The following is a 24,832-nucleotide window of genomic DNA, read 5'->3' on the forward strand; positions in this document are numbered from 1 at the left end:
ATGAGAAGAATGGCTCTTAAGAAATTGAAGGTGATACCAAAGGAAGGTTACTTATTACTTTTGGACTTTGATGATGAGGACGATGACATAAAAGTTTCAGAGGAGGCTCTTTCGGAAGGTATCGCATTTCCAGTATTAATTGTGTCCTGCAGTTCATTAGACTTTACCTAGTCACCTGAAATGGAAGAAGTCTTTGTTAAGAGTTTACATATACTTCATTTCTAATTTTACCTATATCTCTCTATTCCTATATACAAGGTTTTGCAGCACATAAACCTACTCTTGGAACTATATCAGCATATGTTGAGAGAGAAGAACTTTCTTGATTTCACCTCAAGAAAAGACATGAACATTGTTCGTATAATATGTTTGCCAAACATGAATTTATTTCATAAAACTTGCAAATAAATTATTTCCTTTCTTTTTCTATTATAACTTTTCCTTATTTACATTTCAAATATTATCCCCGTTTCTAGTTTCCACTCCAAAAAATCTCCTGTCCTCTCCCCTCTCCCCCATCTCCCCAACACATCATCTACCAATTCCTAACCCAGGTATTCCCCCATACTGGGGCATAGGATCTTTACAGGAACAAGTGTCTCTCCTCCCATTGATGCCTGACTAGTCCATCCTCTGCTACATAAGAAGCTGGAATCATATATCCCATTATTTGTTTTCATTGATTGGTGGTTTAATCCCATGGAATTGTGGGGTACTTGTTAGTTCATGTTGTTTTTTCTTCTAGGGGCCTGCAAACTCCTTAAGCTCCTTAGGTATTTTCTCCAGCTCCATAATTGGGGACCCTGTGCTAAGTCCAAAGGATGTCTGTGAACATCCACTTTTTTATTTGTCAGGCATTAGCAGATCCTCTCAGGAGACAACTATATCATTCTCCTGCACCCAATCCCTTGTTGGCATCTTCAGTAGATTTGGTGGTTGTATATGGGATGGATCCCCAAGTGAGGCAGTCTCTGTATTCTTTTATTCTCAGCTCCAATCTTTGTCTCTGTAACTCCCTCCATGATTATTTGGTTCCCCATTCTAAGAAGGAACGGCATATCCACACTTTGGTCTTCCTTCTTCAGTTTCATGGGTTTTGCACATTTTACCTTGGTTATTCTGAGCTTCAGGGATAATATCCACTCATCAATGTGTGAATATCATGTGTGTTTTTTGTGATTGGGTTAACTCTCTTAGGAAGATATCATCCAGATCCATCCATTTGTATAAAAATTTCATGAATTCATTGGTTTTAATAGCTGTGTAGTAATTCATTAAGTAAATGTGCCATATTTTCTATATACATTCCTCTAAAGAGAGTCATCTGGGTTCATTTCAGCTTCTTGTTATTATACAAAAGGCTGCTATGGACAAAGTGAAGCATGTTTCCTTATTACAAGTTTGAACTTCTGGGTATAACCTTATCAGTTTTATGAGGTCCCATTTGTCCATTTTTAATCTTATAGCACAAGACATTGGTAGTATTTTTTTTCAAGAATATCCCCCCTTTGCCCATGTATTCCAGGCTATTCCCTACTTTCTCCTCTATAAGTTTCAGTGTCTCTGGTTTTATGTGCAGTCCCTTGATCGACTTAGACTTGAGCATTGCACAGGGGATGAGAATAGATCAATTTACATTCTCCTACATGCTAACTGCCAATTGAACCAACACCATTTGTTGAAAATGCTGTCTCCTTTCCACTAGATGGTTTTAGCTCCTTTGTCAAAGATCAAGTGACTAAAGGTTTATTTCTCTGACTTCAGTTCTATTTCATTTATCTACCTGTCTACCACTATACCTGTACCATGTAGTGTTTATCACAATTGCTTTGTAGTGCACTTTGAGGTCAGGCATGGTGATTCCACAAGAGGTTCTTTTATTGTTGGGAATAGTTTTTCCTATACCAGGTTTTTGTTTTTTGTTGTTGTTGTTGGTGGTGGTTTTTTGTTGTTGTTGGTGGTGGTTTTTTGTTGTTTTTGTTGTTGTTGCTTGTTTGTTTTTTTCAAATTCCAGGAGAATTTGTAAATTGCCCTTTCTAACTCAGTAAAGAATTGAGTTGGAATTTTGATGGGGATTATATTGAATCTATAAACTACTTTTGGCAGAACAGCCGTTTTTACTATATTAATCCTTCCAATCCATGAGCATGGGAGTTCTTTCCATGTTCTGAGATCTTGTTTCATTTCTTTCTTCAGAGACATGAAGTTTTTATCATATATATCTTTCACTTTCTAAGTTAGAGTCACACCAAGCTATTTTATATTATTTGTGAGTATTGTGAAGGGTGAGTTTTCCCAAATTTCTTTCTCATCCTCTTTTTCCTTTGAGTAGAGAAAGGCCACTAATATGTTTGAGTTAATTTTATATTCACCTACTGCACTGAAGTCATATATATGGTTACGATTTCTCTGGTGCATTTTTGGGTCACTGATACATGCTATCATATATTCTGGAAATAGTGATATTTTGACTTCTTCCTTTCCAATTTGTATTCATTTGTTTTCCTTTTGTTGTCTAATTGCTCTGGTTAGGACTTCAACTACTATATTCAATAGGTATGAAGAAAGTGGGCAGCCTTGTCTAGTCCCTGATTTTAATGAGATTGTTTCATTTAGTTTAATGTTTCCTACTCGGTTGCTGTCTATTGTATTTTTTTTTTATGTTTAGATATGGGCCTTGAATTCCTGACCTTTCCTGGACTTTTATTATGAATGGGTGTTGTGTTTTGTCAAATGCTTTCTCAGCATCTAATGAGGTGATCATGTTGTTTTCGTCTTTGAGTTTGTTTCTATAGTGGATTAAGTTGACAAATTTCCATATATTAAACCATCCCTGCATTACAGGGATGAAGTCTACTTGACCATGATGGATGATCGTTTTGATGTATTCTTTTATTTGGTTTGCAGTGATTTTATTGAGTATTTTTGCTTCGAAATTCATAAGGGAAAATGGTCTGAAGTTTCCTTTCTTCATTGGGTTTTTGTATGGTTTGAATATAATTGTAATCTGGCTTCATAGAACAAATTCAATAGTGTTCCTTCTCTTTTGATTTTGCATATTAGTTTGAAGAGTTTTGGTATTAGGTCTCCATGTGTAAGACCCCGAAGATGGACCTCCTCTCAAGTCCAGTAAAGTCCCGGGATGAGCTGGCCAGCACCCCAATGACTTGAGAGAAATCGACACCTGATGCAAACTGCAAGAGTTTTTATTATCAGCTAGCTAAGGACAAACTCCTTCCACTGTGCAGGGCAGGGGCGTATGACTCTGAGATGTGACAGAAGAAGGTTTTTATTAGCTAGCTGAGGAATTGGGATGAGTTGGGAGGAGAGTTTGGAGGAGTTGGGAAGAGATGGGAGGAGTGTTCTTCTCTGCCCAGATGTCCTTGTCAAAACTCCAATTTTGAATCTCTAGCTGTAAGGCTCAGAAACCAAAAGGATTTTTGGTGGCTGTAGAGAACATAGAGTCTCTTTCTGGCTGTATTTTTATAAATCAGGGAAAACAATCTTGGAGAATGTCCAGGTGCTTTACCTTCCAGGGAGAAACGCTCTAAGTTGTGGTCTCACATTTCCCACTCCTTCTAGTACATAGTTCTGATCTTATAAGTTAGAAAATTAAACCTCTGGCCCAGCTGCCAAACAAAGCCAACATGAGGTCACAGCTTTAGGATATGTAAGATTGAGAACCTCAGAAGCCCATTGAATGAGACAAAAGAGCCTCTTGCCATTGGGAGGAGGGAGGGAGGGAGGTTCCTGTGCAGTGCCCACTGTGTGTGAGCAGTGCCAGGCCAGTGGGCCATGGCAGGCTGGATGCCAGAACTGGGCACATGCTGGAGGTGTGGCAGCAGGGCTTGTGAGAATCATCAGGGAAAGTCCTTTTGATCTGAGTTCAAGTTTGCCAGAATTGTGGCACCAGACCAGGACAGGTACTCCTGTTTGAAATTTATGTGGCACCAAGATGGTTTCTGGTTCGTATGTTTTTTGTTTTTTTGTTTTTGTTTAAGTTTTTTATAGTGTTTCAACATTTCCAAGGCATGTTTTCTGACCAGTTGTAGGTCCTTCAAGTGAGCTAGTGGGAGTTCTGAAAAAGAAACATGAGGGTCAAACATTCCACCTGCTTCTGTTAAAGGGGGGGGGGGTCCCCAGTTGAGGAGTTCGAATGGTGTAAGTTTAAATTTCCCTGTGGTGTTCCATACTCAGAACAAGGTGAAGGGAAAAAGAGCTGCATAATCTTTTCTGCAGGTCTCTAAAACCAATTTAGTCAAGGTTTCTTTTAATGCTCTATTCATGTGTGTTTTTGAGCTTTACTAAAGTTTCTTTTATGAGTGTGGATGACATTGCATTTGGCGTATAAATGTTCAGAATTGGGAATTCATTTTGGCAAATTTTAACATTGATGAATATGAAGTGTCCCTCCTCTTTTTTTTTTGATAACTTTGGGTTGAAAGTCGAATTTATTTGATATTAGAATGGCTACTCCAACTTGTTTCTTTGTAACATTTCTTTGGATAATTGTTTTCCAGCCTTTTACTCTAAGGTAATATCTGTATTTGTCCCTGAGATTTGTTTCTAGTATGCTTGGTCTTGCTTACACATCCTGTCTGTTATTCTATGTCTTTTTATTGGTGAATTGTGTCCGCTGATATTATGAGATATTAAGGAAAAGTAGTTGTTGCTTCCTGTTATTTTTGTTGTTAGAGTTGGAATGTGATTCATGTAGCTTTCTTCTTTTAGGTTTGCTTCAAGATCAATTTCTTGGTTTTTCTAGAGTGTAATTTCCCTCCTTATATTGGAGTTTTCCCATTATTACCCACTTGATGGGCTGGATTTGTTCGAGCATATTGTGTAGATATCGTTTTTTTTTTTTTCACAGAATACCTTGTTTTCTCAATCTATTGTAAAATTTTTTGATGCGTCTAGTAGCCTTGTCTGGCATTTCTTTTCCCTTAGGGTCTGTATGACATCTGCCCTGGATATTATGGCTTTCATAATCTCTGGGGATAAGTTAGGTATAGTTTTGATAGGATTTCCTTTATAAGTCACTTGACCATTTTCCCTTAGTGCTTTTAATATTCTTCTTTTTCTTTTCTTTTTTTTTTATTATGCATTTGGAGTTTTGATTTCTATATGATGGAAGAAATTTCTCTTGTGGTCCAAACTATTTGGAGTTTTGTAGGCTACTTGTATATTCATAGGCAACTCTTTCTTTAGGTTAGGGAAGTTTTCTTCTATAATTTTGTTGAATATATTCACTGTCCCTAAATTTGAAAAACTTACTTGTCATTGATACCTATTATCCTTAAGTTTTGTCATCTCCTTGTGTCCTGGATTTTCTCGGTGTAAATATTTCCTTTCTAAAATCTCTTCCAAAAATTTACATGGAGAGTTTTTCCAGATAAATTCAAATCGATAGTACTTTATTAACTATTACTTATATAGAATCCTTTCAAATGTTTCTGTTTTCTATTGTTAATACAGTAAAGAGCCCAGCATTTGATAAAAATGAGAATATATCGCCTCAAGCAGAAGCAGATGAAGATATGGGGTAACATTTTCAATATTTTTTGCCAGCTCAATAGATTACTTCATAAGTAGTGTTTGTATTACCTTCACTGGAGAAGTAGATTCAGGAAGATAGCAATACAAATCAGACACTGCTATATGTTGAGTTCAAGCCCAGCTTGAGGTCCTTCAGACCTTGTGATAACAAACACATAGCAACTAGTATAATATGACCACCTGCCTGAGATCTTCCAAGATATACACACAAAGAAAAGGAGAAAAATCATGAAAATAAGAGGGGGACCATCTGGCAAGAAGAAGGGTCTCAGCAAGAGTGGGAGAGTAATGAATAAACTACTGTGGGTGTAAATGTATGAATTGGTAAAAGTAAAGGATACAAGATCACTTTGATACTCCACCATGTAATATATACATACATATATATATATATATATATATACACATACATACATACATATATATATATATATACATACATATACATGTGTATATATATATGTATATATATATATGACATTTGTTCTTAACCAAACATTATATATTTATTATAAATAATTAAAAGAAAGTTCTTTTTAAAGTTTTGTGTGGGTAAGAAAAATGCCTACCAGTCCACTATATTTCTTGCATTAATTTTTTTATTTTCCGTTCTTCACAGAGATGAAGTAGACAGTATGTTGGATAAATCTGAAGGTATGTGTTTTTGGAGGTATTTGCCTGTTTTTTAAAGAGGTCAGAAGAGGGCATCAGATTTCTAGACTGTATAGCAAAAGGGGATAATTTTGGGTTCACAGTAATTGTAGTTTCCTTTAAAACACATATGAGATAACTTCTCAGCAAACATTCAGAATGCAAGATTAGCTGAAGATGTAGCTCAGTGGTAAATCACCATTTAAAAGTGATGAGTTTCATCTTCACTGGCAAAAATAAACAAACAAAAGCAAACAAAGAAACAAAACAAAACAATAACAATAAAAACCCCAAACAAACCAACAAATGCACCAAATTAACAAAAATCCTACTAAACAAGGAAAACACAGTTATAAGTCTTGCAAATGAAATGTTAGGTTGTCCAGTTTGCCAAATTAACTGCAAATTGTAAAATGAGCAAGAAACCCAGTTTGCTCTTTTAAGGAAACAAGCAAAACCAGCAATAAGCATTTTAGGAGCCTAAACTTAGGCATGATTAGAGAAGAAAAAAAAATATACAGTGGCTACCACAAGAGAACAAACCTCTCAGAGGGGCTAGAGAGATGGCTGTTTTGGTAATGTGCTTTATTTGAAAATATATAAATTAAGGAGGGGGTCTTAAATCGGCTTTAAAAATGCAGGCTGCAACCCAGTGAAAAGTAGTTGGAGACAGCTTGCTGGCTAGCCAGGCTAGTGGCATTGGTGAGCTGCAGATTCAGAGAGAACCTGTCTCATGTTTTAAATTTGGGCAGTCAGAGGTGGTTCATGCCATAATCCCAGCAGTTGGTAACCAGGGTGAGGTCCAGGACTACAACCCTGCCTTGAAAAAAAAAAAAAGGAAGTTGGAATGTGATTGAGAATGCAGCAAATGTCTATTTGTCGCCCTCTTATGCATACTTATACTGGAATGTATATGCATCAGTTTTTTACAATACTCTTTATCTGATTTACACAATCCATTAAAATGATGGTTTTTGTCTTTTTGTTTTTTCTCTATGAGCAAATTGTCAATATTAAGAAAGTGTTATAATTTTGTAATCTCCACTGTATAGTACAAATAAACATCTTTCAAGAAAAATGATCAGCACACCTTAAAAGACACAAAGGACAGGGATGGAAAGATGGCTTAGAAATTAAGAGCACTTGTTGTTCTTAATTTCTAAGAACCAAGTTTTAGTTCCTAGGACCCACACAATGGCTCAAAACCATTTTTAATTCTATATCCATGGGTTTTGGAATTCTCTTCTAGTTTCTATGTGCACCACACATGCATGTTTATAAACACAAACATGCAATAACAAATTACTTAAATAAATAAAACAATTGAAAATTACAAACAACAGCACCTTCATCTGAAACAAAGTAGGAGAGTCTTGTTTGGGGTCCGTTTTATTTTAGCTTTCAAGTTAGTATTGTAAACTTGGAAAATGGAAAGCCTCTGGGTAGTAGTGGCAGCTAAAATACTACCTCCTTTTTGCTCTTCAATGACAGACGACTGATTGAGCCTTTCTCACCCTTAGTACACATGTGCAAACACTGCCAATCAGCAAGGGCCTTGGCTGAGATTGTTTTCCCGCTATCCAAACCCTGTTACCCAGTATGCTTTGTGGTAGTCATCAAGCCGAGTTCTTGTGGAAGCATGGTAGGGAGAAGTCTCAGTAGAGGTAGTCAATTGTCTGTTGAAAGATGATTAATACTGTTTGAGCTGGGGGCCTGTGTGGGGAAGAAGGTGGAGGGGTGGAGGTGTTACTTTAGGAGTAAGGAGAGGAGGTGACCCTCACTGGACTCAGGAAGGTACTGCTTCCAGGCTCACAATCAACTTTTCCCACTTAGTTCTCTGCTGAGAAAAACAGAGAACTTCGCTAAGGGCAGGGGTTTGAACAGAATTATCTTCTAACAGAAAGCAGGAAGGCCAGGGAATTGGAGACCCTGGAAGTCTTCTTGGGGCTTGGGGAGGTGAGGAGTGAGTAAATTGGAAGTCAGTTAGTGGAGCCAACAGACTAAAACCTTCTTTTAGCTGTTGCTGCCTGCCAGGAATTCATTAAAAACGAACTGAAAACCAGTGTTCATTTACCTCTACCTGTTGTTAAAATGGCAGATTCCCGAAATTTCTATGTATAGGCTCCAATTGCCTCAAAATACAGAGGCTCCTCTCAGCCTCAGAAGTGCTGGGACTTCAGACATAATTCAGGCCAGGTTGTTGTTATTTATTTGTTGTTTTGGTTTAGGACAGTAAGCTCTAACTCTATATCTCAGGATTGTCTGAAACCTCACCTGCAGCTTTGACTGGCCTTGAAACTGAAGTCCCCAGCCTTACAAATGTACCTGGGCCTGAGGAAATATGTGTTCTTTATTTTTTATATTTAAATTTTTGTTTGTTTGTTTGTTTGTTTGTTTGTTTGTTTGTTTGTTTTTTATTCCTTTTTTCCTTGTTGAAGATTGAAACCAGAGCTTCTTGCTGTAGCAGTAAAATATTTGTCCAGCCAGAAAAACTTTATATTTTAGATCTGCTTTAGATTTGTATTATGATGAAAAAAATTGAGGAGCTTGTTTATGATAAAAGCAACCATGATTTCATTTGGAGATTGAGATGCAAACACATTTACTCTAATTTATCAAAACCCTAGCAACAATGGGACCAAAATTTAGATCATCCTGTGATTGCATATAAACCCACTTGAAGTCACAGTTAAGGCCATCATATTAGGTGTGTGTGTGTGTGTGTGTGTGTGTGTGTGTGTGTGTGTGTGTGTGTGTGTGTTTATTTACATTTCAAATATTAGTCATTTCCTGGTTTCACCCCAGAAATTCCCTTTACCATTCCACCCTCCCTCTGCTTCTATGAGCATGTTCTCCCACCCACCAACACCCATGTCCCTGCTCTGGTATTTGCCTACACTGGGACACCAAACTTCACATGACCAAGGACCTCTCCTCTCACTGATGTTTGACAAGGACATCCTCTGCTATGTATTTAGCTGGAGCCATGGTCCCCCTCTTTGTTTGCTGGCTTCGTCCCTGAGTGCTCTGGGGGGAGGGGGGCGGTCTGCTTGGTTCATATTATTGTTCTTCCTGTAAGATTACAAACCCCTTCAGCTCCTTCAGTCCTTCCTCTAACTCCTCCACTGTGGACCCCATAATCAGTCTGATTGTTGGCTGTGAGCATGAGCCTCTGTTTTTGCCAACCTCTGGCAGAGCCCCTAAGGACACAGCCTTATTAGGCTCCTTTCAGCAATCATTTGTTGGTATCCACAATAGTGACAGGGTCTGGTGTTTATATACGGGATGGATCCACAGGTGGGGCAGATTCTGAATGGTCGTTCCTTCAGTCTCTGCCCTGCACTTTGTCTCCATATTTCCTCCCAGTAGTATTTTGTTCCCCATTCTGAGAAGGACGGAAACATGCACACTTTTTTCTTCCTTCTTAAGGTTTATGTGGTCTGTGAATTACATTTTGGGTATTCTGAACTTTTAGGATAATATCCACTTATCAGTGAGTGCATACCATATTTTTTCCTTTGGGATTGTGTTACCTCATACAGCATGATATACTTTAGACATATCCGTTTGCGTGTGAACTTCCTGAAGTCATTTTTTCTTTATGGTCACTATACATTTTTATCACTATTTCTCTATAATACAGCTTGAGGTCAGGGATGATTCCCCCTGAAGTTCTTTTATTGTTGTGAATAGTTTTACAATATCCTGGATTTTCGTTATTCCAAATGATTTTGCATATTGCTCTTTCTATCTTTATAAAGAATTAAGTTTGAATATTGATGGAGAGGGCATGGAATCAGAGCTTACTTATGGCAAGATAGACATTTTTACTAAATTATTTGGGACACCAATCTATGGCCATGGGAGATCTTTCCATCTTCTGAGAATTTCAATTCTATCTTCAGAGACATGAAGTTCTTGTCCTACAGAACTTTGACTTGCTTTTTTCGTGTCACACCAAGTTATTAAAATATGAGACTATTGTGAAGAGTGTTGCTTCCATAACTTCCTTTTCAGCCTGTTTATCCTTTGAGTAGAGGAAGGCTACTGATCTATTTGAGTTAATTGTATATCCAATCACTTTGCTAAAGTTGTTTCTCAGGCTTAAGGGTTCTTTAGAGGATTTTTTTGGGGTCACTAAATATACTATCTTATTACCTATTAATAGTGATATTTTCATTTGTTCTTTTCCAATTTTTAACTTTTTGACCTCTTTTTGTTGTCTATTTAATCTGGCTAGAACTTCTAGTACTATAGTGAATAGGTAGGGAGAGAGTGGGAAGCCTTGTCATATATTAGTGGGATTGCATCGAGTTTCTCTCCATTTATTTTGATGTTGGATCCTGGTTTGCTACTATGTTTAGTTATGGGCCTTGCTTTCTGAATCTATCCAAGACTTCATCATGAAGGTGTGTTGATTTTTTTAAATGATTCCTCAGCGTCTAATGAGATAATACTGTGTTTTTTTCCTTGAGATTCTTTACATATTGGATTACATTGATGGATTCCCATATATTGAACCATTCCTGTATCCCTGGGATGAAGCCGCTTGATCATGAAGGATGATCATTTTGATGTGTTCTTGGATTGTGTTTAACAGGATGTTATTGAGTACTTTTGCATCAATATTTATAAGTTAAATTGGTCTGAAGTATCCTGTCTTCATTGGGTTTTTGTATGGTTTGGGTATAAGAGTAAATGTGGCTTCATAGAACAAATTAAGTAGTGTTCATTTTCTTTTGTTTTTGCATAATAGATTGAAGATTGTTGGTATTGGTGTTTCATTGAAAGCCTGATAGAAATCTGTACTAAACCCATCAGATACGGGGCTTTTTTTTTTTTTTTTGAGGGGGGAGCTCTTAATGACTGCTTCTATTTCTTTGGGGATTATGGGAGAGTTTACAGGTTTTATCTCAACCTGATTGAAATTTAGTACCTGACATCTGTCTAGATAATTGTCCAATTCATCCAGATTTTCCACTTTTGCTAAGTTACAGGCTTATATAGTAGGATCTGATGATTTTTTTGGATTTACTAAGTATCTGTTGTTATGTCTCCCTTTTCATTACTGGTTTTGTTAATGTTGATATTTTCCCTGTGCCCTGTAATTAGTCTGGCTTATGTTTTATCTATCTTGTTGACTTTCTCAAAGGTACAGCTCCTAGTTTGTTTGATTTTATGTTATAGTTCCTTTGTTTCCACTTGTTTGATTTCAGCCCTGAGTGTGATTAGTTCCTGCCTTCAACTCCTCTTGGGTGAATTTCCTTCCTGTTATTCAAGGGGTTTTAGGTGTGCTGTCAACCTACTACTGTATCTTCTCTCCAGTTTCTATTTAGAGGCATTCAGAGCTATGAGATTCCCTTTAACACTGCTTTAGTTGTGTTCCACAACTTTCGGTATGTAGTAACTTCATTTTTTTTTTAACTCTAAAAAGTCTTACATTTATTTTTTTTTTTATTTCTTCCCTACCTGATTTATCACTGACTGGATTTTTGTTCACCTTCTACGTGTACATGGGTTTTCAATTATTTATATTATTATTTCAGATCAGCCTTAGTCCTTGGTGATTAGATAGGATGTATGAGATTATTTGGATATTTTTATATCTGTTGAGGCATGTTTTGTGACTGATTATATTGTTAATTTTGGAGAAGGCGTCATGAGGTGCTGAGCAGAATGGACAATTTTTGTTCTAGAATAAAATGTTCTATAGATATCAACTAATGTATTTGTTTCATAACTTCTGTTAGTTTAACTGTGTCTTTTTTTAATTTTTCTTTCCAGGATCTTTCCATTGATGAGGAGGGTTGTTGAAGTCTTATGCTATTATTGTGTGTGGTGCAATGTGCATTTTGAGCTGTACTAAAGTTTCTTATATGAATATGGATGCCATTGCATTTGGACTATAAATGTTTAGAATTGAAAATTCATCCTGGTAAATTTTAACTTTGATGAATATGAAGTGTCACTCCTTGTCTTTTTTGATAACATTGGGTTGAAAGTCAAATTTATTTGATATTAGAATGGCTACTCCAAATTTGTTTCTTTGGAACATTTGCTTAGAAAATTGTTTTCCAGCCTTTTACTGTGAGGAAATGTCTGTCTTTGTCCCTGAGGTTTGTTTCTGGTATGCTGGGTCTTGCTTACACATCCAGTCTGTTTGTCTATTTCTTTCTAATTGGTGAATAGAATATGGTGATATTAAGAGATACTAAGACAAAGTCTTTGTTTCTTCCTGTTATTTTTGTTGGAATTTTGTTCATGTAGCTATCTTCTTTTAGGTTTACTTCAAGATTAATATCTTGCTTTTGCTAGCATGTGATTTCCCTCCTTATATTGGAGTTTTCCCTTTATTATCCCTTGAAGGGTTTGGTTTGTTCAAAGATATTGTGTAAATATTTTTTTTTTCACGGAATACCTTGTTTTCTCAATCTATGGTAAAATAGTTTTACTGCATATTATAGCTTTGGCTCTTATTTCTGCTCTCTTAGTGTCTGTATGATATCTACCGTGGATCTTATGGCTTTCATAGTCTCTGGGGAGAAGTTAGGTGTAATTCTGATAGGAATTCCTGTATATGTTACTTGACCATTTTACCTTACTGCTTGTAATATTCTTTCTTTGTTTTGTTCATTTGGTGCTTTGATTAATATATGATGGCAGGGATTTTTGTTTTTGTTGTTGTTTTTCTGGTCCAAACTATTTGGAGTTCTGCATGCTTCTTGTATGTTCATGGACATCTCTTTCATTAGGTTAGGAAATGTTTCTTTTATAGTTTTGTTGAAGATATTCACTGGCCCTATAATTTGGAAATCTTACTTCTCATCTATACCTGTTATCCTTATGTTTTTTCTTCTCCTTGTGTCCTAGATTTCCTGGATGTACTTAATTTTACTTAATTTTTAAAATCTGTTTCAAAAACTCAAAATGGGCAGTTTTTCCAAAGAAATTCAAATTGATAGTACTTTATTAACTATTACTAATATTGCATACTTTCAAATGTTTACATTTTCTATTGTCAATACAGTAAATAATCCAGCAATTGGTAAAGATGAAAATATATCGCCTCAAGTAAAAGGAGATGAAGACATGGGGTAATATTTTCAATTCTTTTTCTTTTTTTCTCTTTTTTTTTCTTTCTTTTTTTTTTTTTTTGCCAGTTCAATAGAGTACTTCAAAAGTAGTGTTTGTGTTACCTTCACTGGAAAACTAGATTCAGGAAGATCAGCATTTCAATGTCAGATGCTGATATATGTTAAGTTCAAGCCCAGCTTGGGATCCTTTAGACTTTGTGATCACAAACACATAGGAACTCATACAATAGGACCACCTGCATGTGATCTTTGACACACTCAAAAGGAGAAACATCATAAAAATAAGTAGGGGACTATCTGGGGGAAAAAGGGTCTTGGCAATTGTGGGAGAGTTATGAATAAACTCCTTGTGGGGTGTAAGCGTATGAATTGTTAAAAGTAAATAATCCAAGTTCAAGTTGGTAGTCCACCATATATTTTATATGCATATGACATTTGTTCCAAACCAAACATTATATATTTATTATAAAAAATTAAAGAAGGTTCTGTGTAAAGTTTTGTGTGTGGTAAAAAAAATGGCCTACCAGTCTACTATATTTCTTGCTTTAATTTTTTATTGTTCTGTCTTCACAGACATGAAGTAGGCAGTATGTTGGATAAATCTGGAGGTATGTGTTTTAGAAATATTTCCCTGTTTCTTGAAGAGGCCAAACGAGGGAAACAGATCTCTATAGAACCTATAGCATAGGGGGATAATTGTAGGCTTCACAGAAATTATAGTTTTCGTTAAAAAATACACACAGATAACTTCTCATCCAACATTCAAAACTAAAGATTAACTAAAGATGTAGCTCAGTGGTAAAGCACCATTAAAAGTTATAAATTTCATCTTCAGTGGTGAAAACAAAAACAAAAACAAAAAACCAGCAAAAAAAAAAACAAACCCAGCAAATTAAAAAAAAAAAAAAAAAAAAAAAAAAAAGCACCAAAGAAACAAAACACAGCAATAAGACTAGTAAATGAAATGTCAGTTCGTCCAGTGTGCCAAATTAGCTGCAAATTGTAAAGTGAGCAAGAAAACCAATTTGCTGTTGTAAGGAAACAAGCAAAACCACCACTAAGCATTTTAGGAGCCTAAACTTAGGCATGATTAGAGAAATAGAAAAAGAAACCAAACAAACAAAAAACAAACAAACAAAAAATTGCAGTGTCTATAGCAACAGAACAAACCTTGAAGAGTGGCTAGAGAGATGGCTGTTTTAGTAAAATGTTTTTCTTGAAAATAAAAGTGGGGGCCTAGAATCCACTTCTAAAATGCAGGCTGCCAACCAGTGCTGAGTAGGTGGAGACAGCTTGCTGGCTAGCCGAGGTAGTGGCATTGGTTAGCTGCATATTCAGAGAGAACCTATCTCAAGTTTTAAGTTGGGTCAGTCAGTGGTGGCACATGCCTTAATCCCAGACGTTGGGAGGCAGAGGCAGGGAGATTTTTGATTTTGATGCCACCCTGGTATACAGGGTGAGTTCCTGGTTAACCAGAGCTATACAGATAAACCCTGACTTGAAAAAAAAAACTGAAAATGAAAAAGAAATTTGGAATATAATTGAGAATAAAACAGATGTCTATATCTGGCCTCCTTATGCACCCATATACTGAAATGTATACACTCCATTTTTATCCTGAAACTATTTATGATTTACACAATCCATTAAAATTATGTTTTTTTGTTGCTGTTTTGTTTGTTTGTTTGTTTGTTTTTCTGTTTCTGGAAATAGACAACATTAACAAAGTCATTTTTTATACTCTCCATTATATAGTAAAATTAAACATCTATCGTGAGAAATGGTCCAGCACACCTTAAAACACACACAGGATAGGAATGGAAAGATGGCTTAGAAATTAAGAACACTTGTTGCTTTTGTACAGAACCAAGGTTTAGTTCCTAGAACCCACATAATTCTCAAAATCATTTTTAATTCTAGATCCAGGGATTTTGGCATCCTATTCTAGTTTCTAGGGGAACTAGTCATACATGTTATATAAATACAAACATGCAAAAACACTTTAGTTTAAAAAAAAAACCAAAAAAAAAAAGAAACAAAAAAACAAAACAAACAAACAAACAAAAAAAACAATTTAGAGTTACACAGAACAGTCCCTTCATCTGAAACAAAGTAGGAGAGTCGTCTTTGGAGTTCATTTTATTTTAACATTCAAGTTAGTATTGCAAACTTAGAAAATGGAAAGCCTCTGGGTAGTAGTGGAAGTTAAAATACTACCCGCTTTTTGAAGCTTTAATCACAGATGACTGAAAGAGCCTCTCTTACCCTTAGTACTCATGTGCAAACACAGCCAATCAGCAATGGGCTTGGCTGAGATTATTTTCCTGCTGTTCAAACCCTGTTACCCAGTATGGTGGCTACAAAGAGTTCTTGAGGAAGCAAAATTCTTGAGGAATCATGGTAGGATGAAGTCTCAGTGGAGGTAGTCAATTGTCTGTTGGTTAATCCTGGTTCAGCTAGGGGTCTGGGTGGGGATGAAGGTGGAGTTTTGGAGGTGTTTCTTCAGGAGTAATGAGATTAGGTGACCCTCACTGGACTCAGGAAGTTGCTACTTCCAGGTTCACAATCGACCTTTCCCACTTAGGCCTCTGCTGAGAAAAACTGAGAACTTCACTGTAAGTGCAAGGGTTTGAACAGACTAGCTCCTAGCAGAAATCAGGAAGGCCAAGGAAATGGAGACCCTGAAAGTATTCTTGGGGACTGGGGATGTGAGGTGTGAGTAAACTGGACTTCACTTAGTGGATGAAACAGACAAAACCCTCTTCTGTGCAACTGCTTCCCACCAGGAATTTATTAAAAAGAAACTGAAGACCAGTCTACATTTTAACGTGTTGTGAAAATTCCACATTGCCGAAATTTCTATATATATGTTCCAAACTGCCTCAAATACTAGAGGCTTCTCTCAGCCTCAGAAGTGCTGGGAATTCAGACATAATTCAGACCAGCTGTCTTTATTTATTTGTTGTTTTGGTTTAGGAAAGTAACCTCTAGCTCTATATCTCAGGATTGTCTGAAACCTCAATTGCAGCCTGGACTGGCCTTGTACCTGAAGTCCTCAGCCTCAAAAATGTAATGGGGCCCGAGGAATCATGCCTTCTTTATTTTTTATATCTAAATTTTGGGGGTTTTTATTTTTCATTCCTGAAGATTGAAACCAGAGCTTCTTGCTGTAGCAGTAAAATATTTGTCCAGCCAGGAAGAATTTTATATTTAAGATTTGTCTTAGATTTGTATTGTGATGAAAAAGTTTGAGGAGCTTGGTTGTGATAAGAGCAACTATGATTTTATTTGGAGATTGAGATGCAGACACATTTACTCTAATTTATCAAAAAACTAGCAGGAATGGGAAAAATTTAGATCATCCTGTGATTAGATGTAAACCCACCTGAAGACACAGTTAAAGCCATCTGTGTGTGTGTGTGTGTGTGTGTGTGTGAGTGTGTATTTATTTACATTTCAAATATCAGCCATTTCCTGGTTTAATCCCAGGAAATCCCTATTCCATTTGACACTTGCTTTGTTTCTATGAGCCTGTTCCCTCACCCACATACTCCACCTCCCTACCCTGGCATTTGCCTACACTGGGGCATGGAGCTTTCACAGGACCAAGGACCTCTCCTACCACTGATGTCTGACAATACCATCCTCTCCTCTATATGCTGCTAGAGTCATGGGTGCCCCTCTTTGTTTGGTGGCTTAGTCCCTGAGTGCTCTGGTCTGTCTGCTCGGTTCATATTGTTGTTCTTCCTGTAAGGTTGCAAACCCCTTCAGCTCCTTCAGTTCTTCCTCTAACTGCTCCCCTGGGGACCCCATGATCAGTCTGATTGTTGGCTGTGAGCATCAGCCTCTGCTCTTGCCAAGCCCTGGCAGAGCCTCTCAGGAGACAGTCATATTATGCTCCTATCAGTAAGCACTTGTTGGTATCCACAATAGTGACTGTGCCTGGTTTCTGTATATGGGATGGATCCAAAGGTTGGACAGAATCTGGATGGTCATTCCTTAAGTCTCTGCCCTGATCTCCACATTTCCTATCAGGAATATTATGTTCCCCATTCTAAGAAGGACTGAAACACCTACACTTTTGTCTTCCTTCTTCTTCAGCTTCATGTGGTCTGTGAATTACATTTTGGGTATTCTGAGCTTTTAGGATAATATCCACTTATCAGTGAGTGCATACCATGTTTTTTTTTTTTCCTTTGAGATCACACAGGATGATATATTTTAGATCTCTCCATTTCATGAAGGCATTGTCTCTGTACCATTACCATACATTTTTTATCACTATTTCTGCATAATACAGCTTAAGGTCAGGGATGATTCCCCCTGAAGTTCTTTTATTGTTGAGAATAGTTTTGGGATATTCTGGAGTTTTGATATTCCGAATGGTTTTGCATATTGCTCTTTCTGTCTCTACAAAGAATTGAGTTTAAATTTTGATGGAGAGTGCATGGAATCTGTAGATTGCTTTTGGGAAGACAGCCATTTTTACTAACTTAATCTATGACCATGGGAGACCTTTCCATCTTCTGAGATTTTTCAGTTTCTTTCTTCAGAGACTTGAAGTTCTTGTCATAGAAATCTTTCACCTGCTTGGTTTGAATCACATCAAGGAACTATAATTTGTGACTTTTGAAAGGTGTTGTTTCCATAATTGCCTTTCATCCTGTTTATCTTTTGAGTAGAAGAAAGGTACTGTTTTGTTTGAGTTAATTGTATATCTAGCCACTTTGCTGAAGTTGTTTTTCAGGTTTATGGGTTCTCTGATGGAATTTTTGTGGTCACTTAAGTATACTATTTTATTATCTGCTAATAGTGATATTTTGATTTATTCCTTTCCAATTTTTATTCCTTTGACCAATTTTTGTTTTCTAGTTGCTCTGTCTAGAACTTGTAGTACTATAGTGAATTGGTAGGGAAAGAGTAAGAAGCCTTGTCTAGTCCTGTCTTGTCTTATTTTAGTGGGATTGCATCAAGTTTCTTTCCATTTAATTTGATGTTGGCTTCTGGTTTGCTTCTATATTTAGGTATGTGCTTAAAATTCTTAATCTATCCAAGACTATTATCATGAAGGTTTGTTGAATTTTTTTCAAAAAATTTCTCTTCATCTAGTGAGAACTGTGTGTGAATTTGCTTCAATATATGTGTGCATGTTTGGATGTGTGTGTCTGTGTGTGTGTGACAGATACATATATATGTATCTGATGAATCCGATTGTTTCATAACTTCTCATTAGTTTCACAGTGTCTCTTTTTCATTTCTTTTTTTCCAGGACCTCTGCGTTGCTCAGAGTGGGGTGTTGAAGTTTCTCACTATTATTATATGGGGTACAATATGTACTTTGAGTTCTAGTAAAATTTCTTTATGAATTTGGTTGCCCTTGTATTTGGAGCATAGATATTCAGAATTGTGAGTTCATCTTTGATGAATTATCCTTTGATAAGCATGAAGTAACATTACTTACCTTAAAAAACAAAAAAAAAAGTACTTTGTGAACCTCCTCTTTTCACAGTAGGCCCTCTTGACTACTGAGGCTTTTTTGTAACAGCTTTGAAGGAATTTTAAAAGGAAAAAAAAAAAGATGTAAACAATTTCACAGTTCCATGTACTCATAGCTAAGTGATATGTATACAAAATTCTGTACATGAACATATTTTCATTGATCCAGTGCTAATTTTATATTAAGTCAGTTTCTTTTCTAGGAGTCTTCTGTGCTTCCTTCTTTATATGGCACAGTGCAAAACTGAATTCTTTAATGTAACCCTTATAACTTATTTTTAAATTTTATGTTATGGTTATTGTTTTTTTTTTCTTTCACGTGTGTATGTGCACAACTAGTGTGTCTTGTACCTGAGGAAGCCAGATGAAGGCCTTGAATCCCCTGAAACTGAAGTTATAGGTAGTGAGCCACCTTGTGGGTTTTGGTACTCCAATCTCAGAAAGCTGGAAGGGAACCAGTGCTCTTAACTGCTGAATCATCTCTCCAATCCCTTCATTGTTTTTTTTTTCTTTTTATGAAATGAATTATGTAACTGTAAGTGGAAGACAACTTACTAAACAATGAGAGAATGATACTCAGATTCTAAAGTATCTGTTTTAAATTATATGTAACTGAATGCTAAGTGAGCTTTCTCAGAAGACAGTAACTTGTCTTTGAGATATGGTGTCATTATGTAGTTCAGGCTGGCCTGCATTTTCCTATTTAACCTATGCAGTCTTTACACTGGAAATCTCCTGCTTAAGCTTCCAATACTAGGATCATACACACACAAAAAAACATCTTTACATGGCTTACTAAACAATGCTCCTAATACCTATTTTTGGACTTATTTATGTGTATTAGTGTTTTGCTTACAGTTATATATGTGTACCACATGTGTACCTGTTGTTCAGATATCAGTTGATTATTTCAGATACCTGGAACTGGAGTCAGATAGTTGTGAGCCACCATATGAGTGCTAGACACCAAACCTATGTCCTTTGCAAAGAACAGGAAGTACTCTTAACTGCTGAGCCATATCTCTACCCCCATGAAACAATATTATATTTTTAAAAAATAATATTTTGCTTCTTTCAAGTTACCCATTTTACCAAATTATTTTTTTTTTCAACTGAAGGATTTGCTCTATTTAGAGGAGGCAGAATAATCATTTAATAATCTGATTTTGTCTAGTACTATGTATGGTGAGAATATTAAACATGTACACCGAAATATAGCTTCATCCTAGTTACTGAAAGCTAACTGTGCATGCTAGAAAGGTACTAAACATTTTCTGAAGCATTACAATTTTCATGAACTGCAGCAGTTACTGATCAAAAGTTCCTACCATAATTTTCTTCAAGTGTTTTTTTAAAGGATATGTTCTGAAATATAATTACCAATTCACTTTAGAAATAATTTTTTTTTGATTAAAATAAAACTTGGAGATCATTGTTTTAAACATAGATTTTAACATTTTTATCTATTCTTATTTATATAGGTATTTTGCCTATAAGTATGTCTGTGAGTCATATACATATGTACCTGGTGCATGCAGAATTTAGAACAGGGCATCACATCCCCTGGAACTGGAGTTGGAGATATTTGTGCACATTATGTAGGTGCTAGGAATCAAACGCAGGTTTGATTCTGACAGGGTCTCATTTGTAGCTCTGTCTGTCCTGGAACTCAGTATGTTGACCAGGTTAACCTGGAATACACAAATATCTCTCTGCCTTTTCCTCCAGAATACTAGGATTAACATGGGAACCAATATGACCGGTTGCCCTCTTATTTTAATTGAATATTTTAAACAATGGGTCTAACAGTTCCACAGTCAAGTTTGTTCTTTCAGTTGCATCATCTTTTTTAGATTTGGAAAAGAATTAGCCTTTATTAAAAGTGTTTCCTTATGAAGAATTAAGTATACTTTTGATCCTTTGTTTTGTGCATTAGTTCTTTTGAAAACTGTTCTTGAAGCTCAAAATTATTTTCCTTACAGAAGTTAAAATTCAGATAAGATTAGATATTTCTTATCCAAAATACATGGACTGTTTTTTTTCTATGTTGTGGAACATTTCTGTAGACTTTACAGGTTGAACATCCTTCATCTGAACATACCAAACCCTAAGTATTCTAAAGTATGAAGCATGTTTGTGATATCTATCATTTAATTTTAAGTTTCCATAGCATTATTGAATGAAATTTATCTATATCTATTTTTACTTGAATACATGGAATCATCTAATTTTTCTTCAAAATGACTCTTTATTTTTAATATAGATGACATTTATAAGACGCTTCACATAAAGAGAAAATGGATGGAAACTTATGTCAAAGAATCTTTCAAAGGCAGCAACCAGAAATTAGAAAGATTTTGCAAAACGAACGAACGAGAGAGGTAGAGTTGTTATATTTGTAGGGTCAAATGTGTATCATTTTAAAAATTATATGTGGCTGAAGTTAAAAAAAATTATATCATGTCTGATTCTTTAGTAAAAATGTGTGGCTTTGATTTTGTCTAAACAGTTAACCCTATAACATCATGCCTTCAAGCAAACTAAATCTAATTCATAGAAATCTATGAAAATTTTATTTTCTGCTTTAAGTCAATGTTAATGAGATTTAAATTTTAATTTACATTCATTGTGGAAATACAGAAGTCTTGCACATAGTCTTAGGAATGTAATTTATGGATTATTATGTTTAACAATATTCAAAAGGAACAACTACAATTACATATGCAGACAATTTGTATATTTTAGTTGACATGTTTTGCACTGTCTTTACTAAGGCAATGTATGAAAAATAAATTAGAACTTATATTTGGTAGAAAATAATGAAAAAAAAAACCACATTGAAATATAATTAAATTTTGTACATGTATATATATATATATATATATATATACATATATATATATATATATATATGTGTGTGTGTGTGTGTGTGTGTGTTACGTGTGTGTTGTGTGTGTTTATAATTCTTTAATTTTGAAAAGCTAAAACGTAAATGAAAACCTCTCTGATAATATGTTAGCCGAAAAATCTATAATGATTTTCCATTAGATATTTTATACTGCTATTTTTCTTTTTATAGTATGAAATGTTCAATTGAATTTGTTCTGAGTGTTCATTTTCATATTGGTATGAAATGTGCCTGCTTTTGTTACTGTGCTTTACAGGAAGAACATCAACAACAAATTTTGTGAGCAGTATATAACTACATTTCAGAAGTCTGATATGGATGTACAGAAATTCAATGAAGAAAAAGAAAAATCAGTGGTTGGTACCATAAAAAAACTTAATATTTAACCTAGTATTACTAAGTAGGATTGGAACAACTAGCCTTGAGTTGAGCATATGAAACTAAATTAAGTTCCATTATCTATTTATCCTTGCTTCTGTTCTAGTCTTACTGAGATATAAACTATTGATTGCATACTATATCAATGAAAACGACTAGGCATTTTATGGTATACCAGATCATAAATTTTCAAGAGGCAGACATTTGCAGAAAGATCAAGAGATGATTACCAGTGACTACAAAAAAAAAAAAAACAACAAAAAAAAAACAAAAAAACCACAATATATCAGAGTTCAAAGAAGAGAGAAAGCTTATTTATTGGTTTCACCTGGACTCTGTTGTTTATATTAAAAAACCAACTCAATTTGGTAAATCAGTTCTTACAGTCCTAAATTTAGTAAAGATTTAGTAACAACAGAGGATGGAAACAAACAATCTCAACAGCCCTGGAAGAATTTTCCTGTGGAAGAATATCAGCAAACAATTTTAGATCACGTCTCCATTACTCTACCTGTAGAGTCATCACCTGGTTTCCAAGTAAGATCTGAGACAACGATAATCATATTAACTATTTTATTTTATTTACTGGTTAATAGTTTGGAAAGTATTCAATTTGAAAGGAACAGCAAATTCATTCTTGCCTCAGAAGGCATTGAGGAACCTGCCATTATGAGTCAGTTCTGGAAAGAGATAGGAACTAAAGATAAATAATAAATACTCCAATTGAAGACAGTTTTTAAACATTGGACTCTGGATGACATTTCAAGGGAAAGTGATCATCCCTGTAAATAAGGAGTCTAAAGACAGAACAGCAGGGTACTTCAAAATTTGTAATTCTGCATATGGCAGCTGGTGAGAGGGAGCCAGTAAAGGAAGAGAACCACTGGTAGAAAGAAAACTACCATGAGTGAAGGAAAGTTTTAAAGAAGAAAAGATCCCTAAATGTGTCATATGCTGCATGTGGGCCCAATAAGATTGATTTACAGGGCTGGAAGATGGTTTAATTGGTAATCTTTCTCCCGTGTAGGCATGGAGACCCCAGCTTATATTCCCTGCATTGGGATGAATGCCCACACCACCACCAACAACAACAAAATAAACAACAACAAACTAGCAACACTAAAAACAAACCACCACCACAACAACAAAAAAATGTTGGTGTGGTTGTGAGCATTTTAAAACAACCAATCTCAGATTTAGTTCAGAGAAAAGAAGATCTCCAGATCTTTGTAGCCACCAGGTGTAGCATAAATGATGAGCTCTAGGTTTAGTGAGATTCTGTCTCTGAAACAGTACTGTGAAATCAAAGATGACACCCAATATTAACCCTTTGTCTCCAAATGTATGCAGGTGCACTTTTTTTAAAGATAAGCATTGCAAATTAGAGGTAATTTTACTTAATTATGATGATTTGAGTGCAAATGTGAGGTAAAAAATTGATCACAGTGAATAAAGGGCAAAACAGGATTGTAGTAGCCCAAGGTGAAAAGGTGTAAAGGGCTTGTCTTAATTTTTTTAAAATGCAAATTATCATGGTTGTGCGCAACCCTAAAGAATACAATGAGAACTTTATGTTACTACTTCTATATGTTGCTTGAGATTGGAATCTAGAGAAAACCAATCTAAGCTTCCAAGACTAGGATTTTACCGAGTTCATGTATACATGGTGCATGCCTATAAACATAAGAACTTGGGAGGCTAAGGCCAGTCTGTGCATTATGAAAAACCCTTTCACATTAAAAAAATTCCTACTCCACAATTGGTAGCATAATGTTATTTCATATTATTGTAAATATATATATATATTTAGTCAAAATAGTTGTTAAAATTTTAAATCAGTTGGAAAACTATTCCTTTTAACTTTCATATAGAATTATTTTTGCTCACATAAATGTTTTAGTATTAGATATACATTTAGTGTTTTATTGTTAGACTGCCATGCATGTTGCATGGTAGTAACAACAAAAATAAACAGAATTGTTATACTAATGTTTTCCTTTTACATTTGTAGAATAGTTGTCAAAAAGAACAACAAGCATTGAAACTGTCCAAATGTAGTCAGAACCAGACCCTGGAAGCAGTTAAAGAAATGCATGAGAAGTCCATGGAGGTATGTTGCACATGGTCCATAAAATGACCTTAGGATTCTAAATATGTTTTAATAATCATAAAGTTTTAACTACTTATTATTTTGAATTATTTCTTACTGAAATGACTGCTATTATCCATAAAATCCTAATGGCTTTGTATGAATTATTAAAGATATAAAATGATAAAATGGGAATTTGACCTCAGATGTACCTCATACTTTAATAACACTATAATTATCCTGCTTTATTAAACATAACCCTAACACTAACCCTAATCCTAATCCTGACCTTAACCTTTACCCTATACATCATCTGCACAGAATCTTTCATATTTGTATCCTTGGGAATTTATTTAATAAGAGGTACTTTTCTGTTTTAGGTTTTGATGAACTTGGGGACCAAGAACTAAGAAATGCTTTTTGGTGTAGATGGTGAACTGAAAAAAAAAATGTCTATGTTTGAAAGAGCCATCATGGAGGATAATCTGAAGTACTCTTCTACTTTCCCATCTTCAGAAAAATGAAGCATGAAAAATTTTCACTTGCTGGTATATATATAAAACAAATAAAAAAATCTCTAACTTTTTTGTTTCCTATGAAACAGAGTTTTAAAGTTTCTTTAATCCTTGTTATTCTGATGATTCTGAGAAGGAAGTTAAT

At 35.3% G+C, this 24,832-nt stretch overlaps 1 protein-coding gene across 1 annotated transcript; it reads left to right on the forward strand.

Annotated features, from left to right (window-relative positions):
• On the forward strand, nt 1-24,582 carry Gm20814 (predicted gene, 20814). Its single transcript, XM_017318883.1, has 9 exons — nt 1-118; nt 5,476-5,542; nt 6,176-6,210; nt 13,235-13,301; nt 13,875-13,909; nt 21,061-21,178; nt 21,962-22,061; nt 24,095-24,193; nt 24,553-24,582. The coding sequence occupies exons 1-9, from the start codon at nt 1-3 to the stop codon at nt 24,580-24,582; spliced, it is 669 nt and encodes a 222-aa protein (XP_017174372.1).
• The last annotated feature ends 250 nt before the right edge of the window (nt 24,583-24,832 follow it).

Source organism: Mus musculus, chromosome Y, assembly GCF_000001635.26.
Source record: "Mus musculus strain C57BL/6J chromosome Y, GRCm38.p6 C57BL/6J".
NCBI classification, from domain to species: Eukaryota; Metazoa; Chordata; class Mammalia; order Rodentia; family Muridae; genus Mus; species Mus musculus.

Bases quoted from the DNA above. Each gene is read 5' to 3' on its own strand.
- Gm20814 (XM_017318883.1), top strand. From the start codon at position 1: ATGAGAAGAATGGCTCTTAAGAAATTGAAGGTGATACCAAAGGAAGGT. The intron at 119-5,475 runs GTATCGCATTTC...TTGTTAATACAG, and splicing joins AGAGGAGGCTCTTTCGGAAG to TAAAGAGCCCAGCATTTGAT. The intron at 13,910-21,060 runs GTATGTGTTTTA...TTTTTAATATAG, and splicing joins TATGTTGGATAAATCTGGAG to ATGACATTTATAAGACGCTT.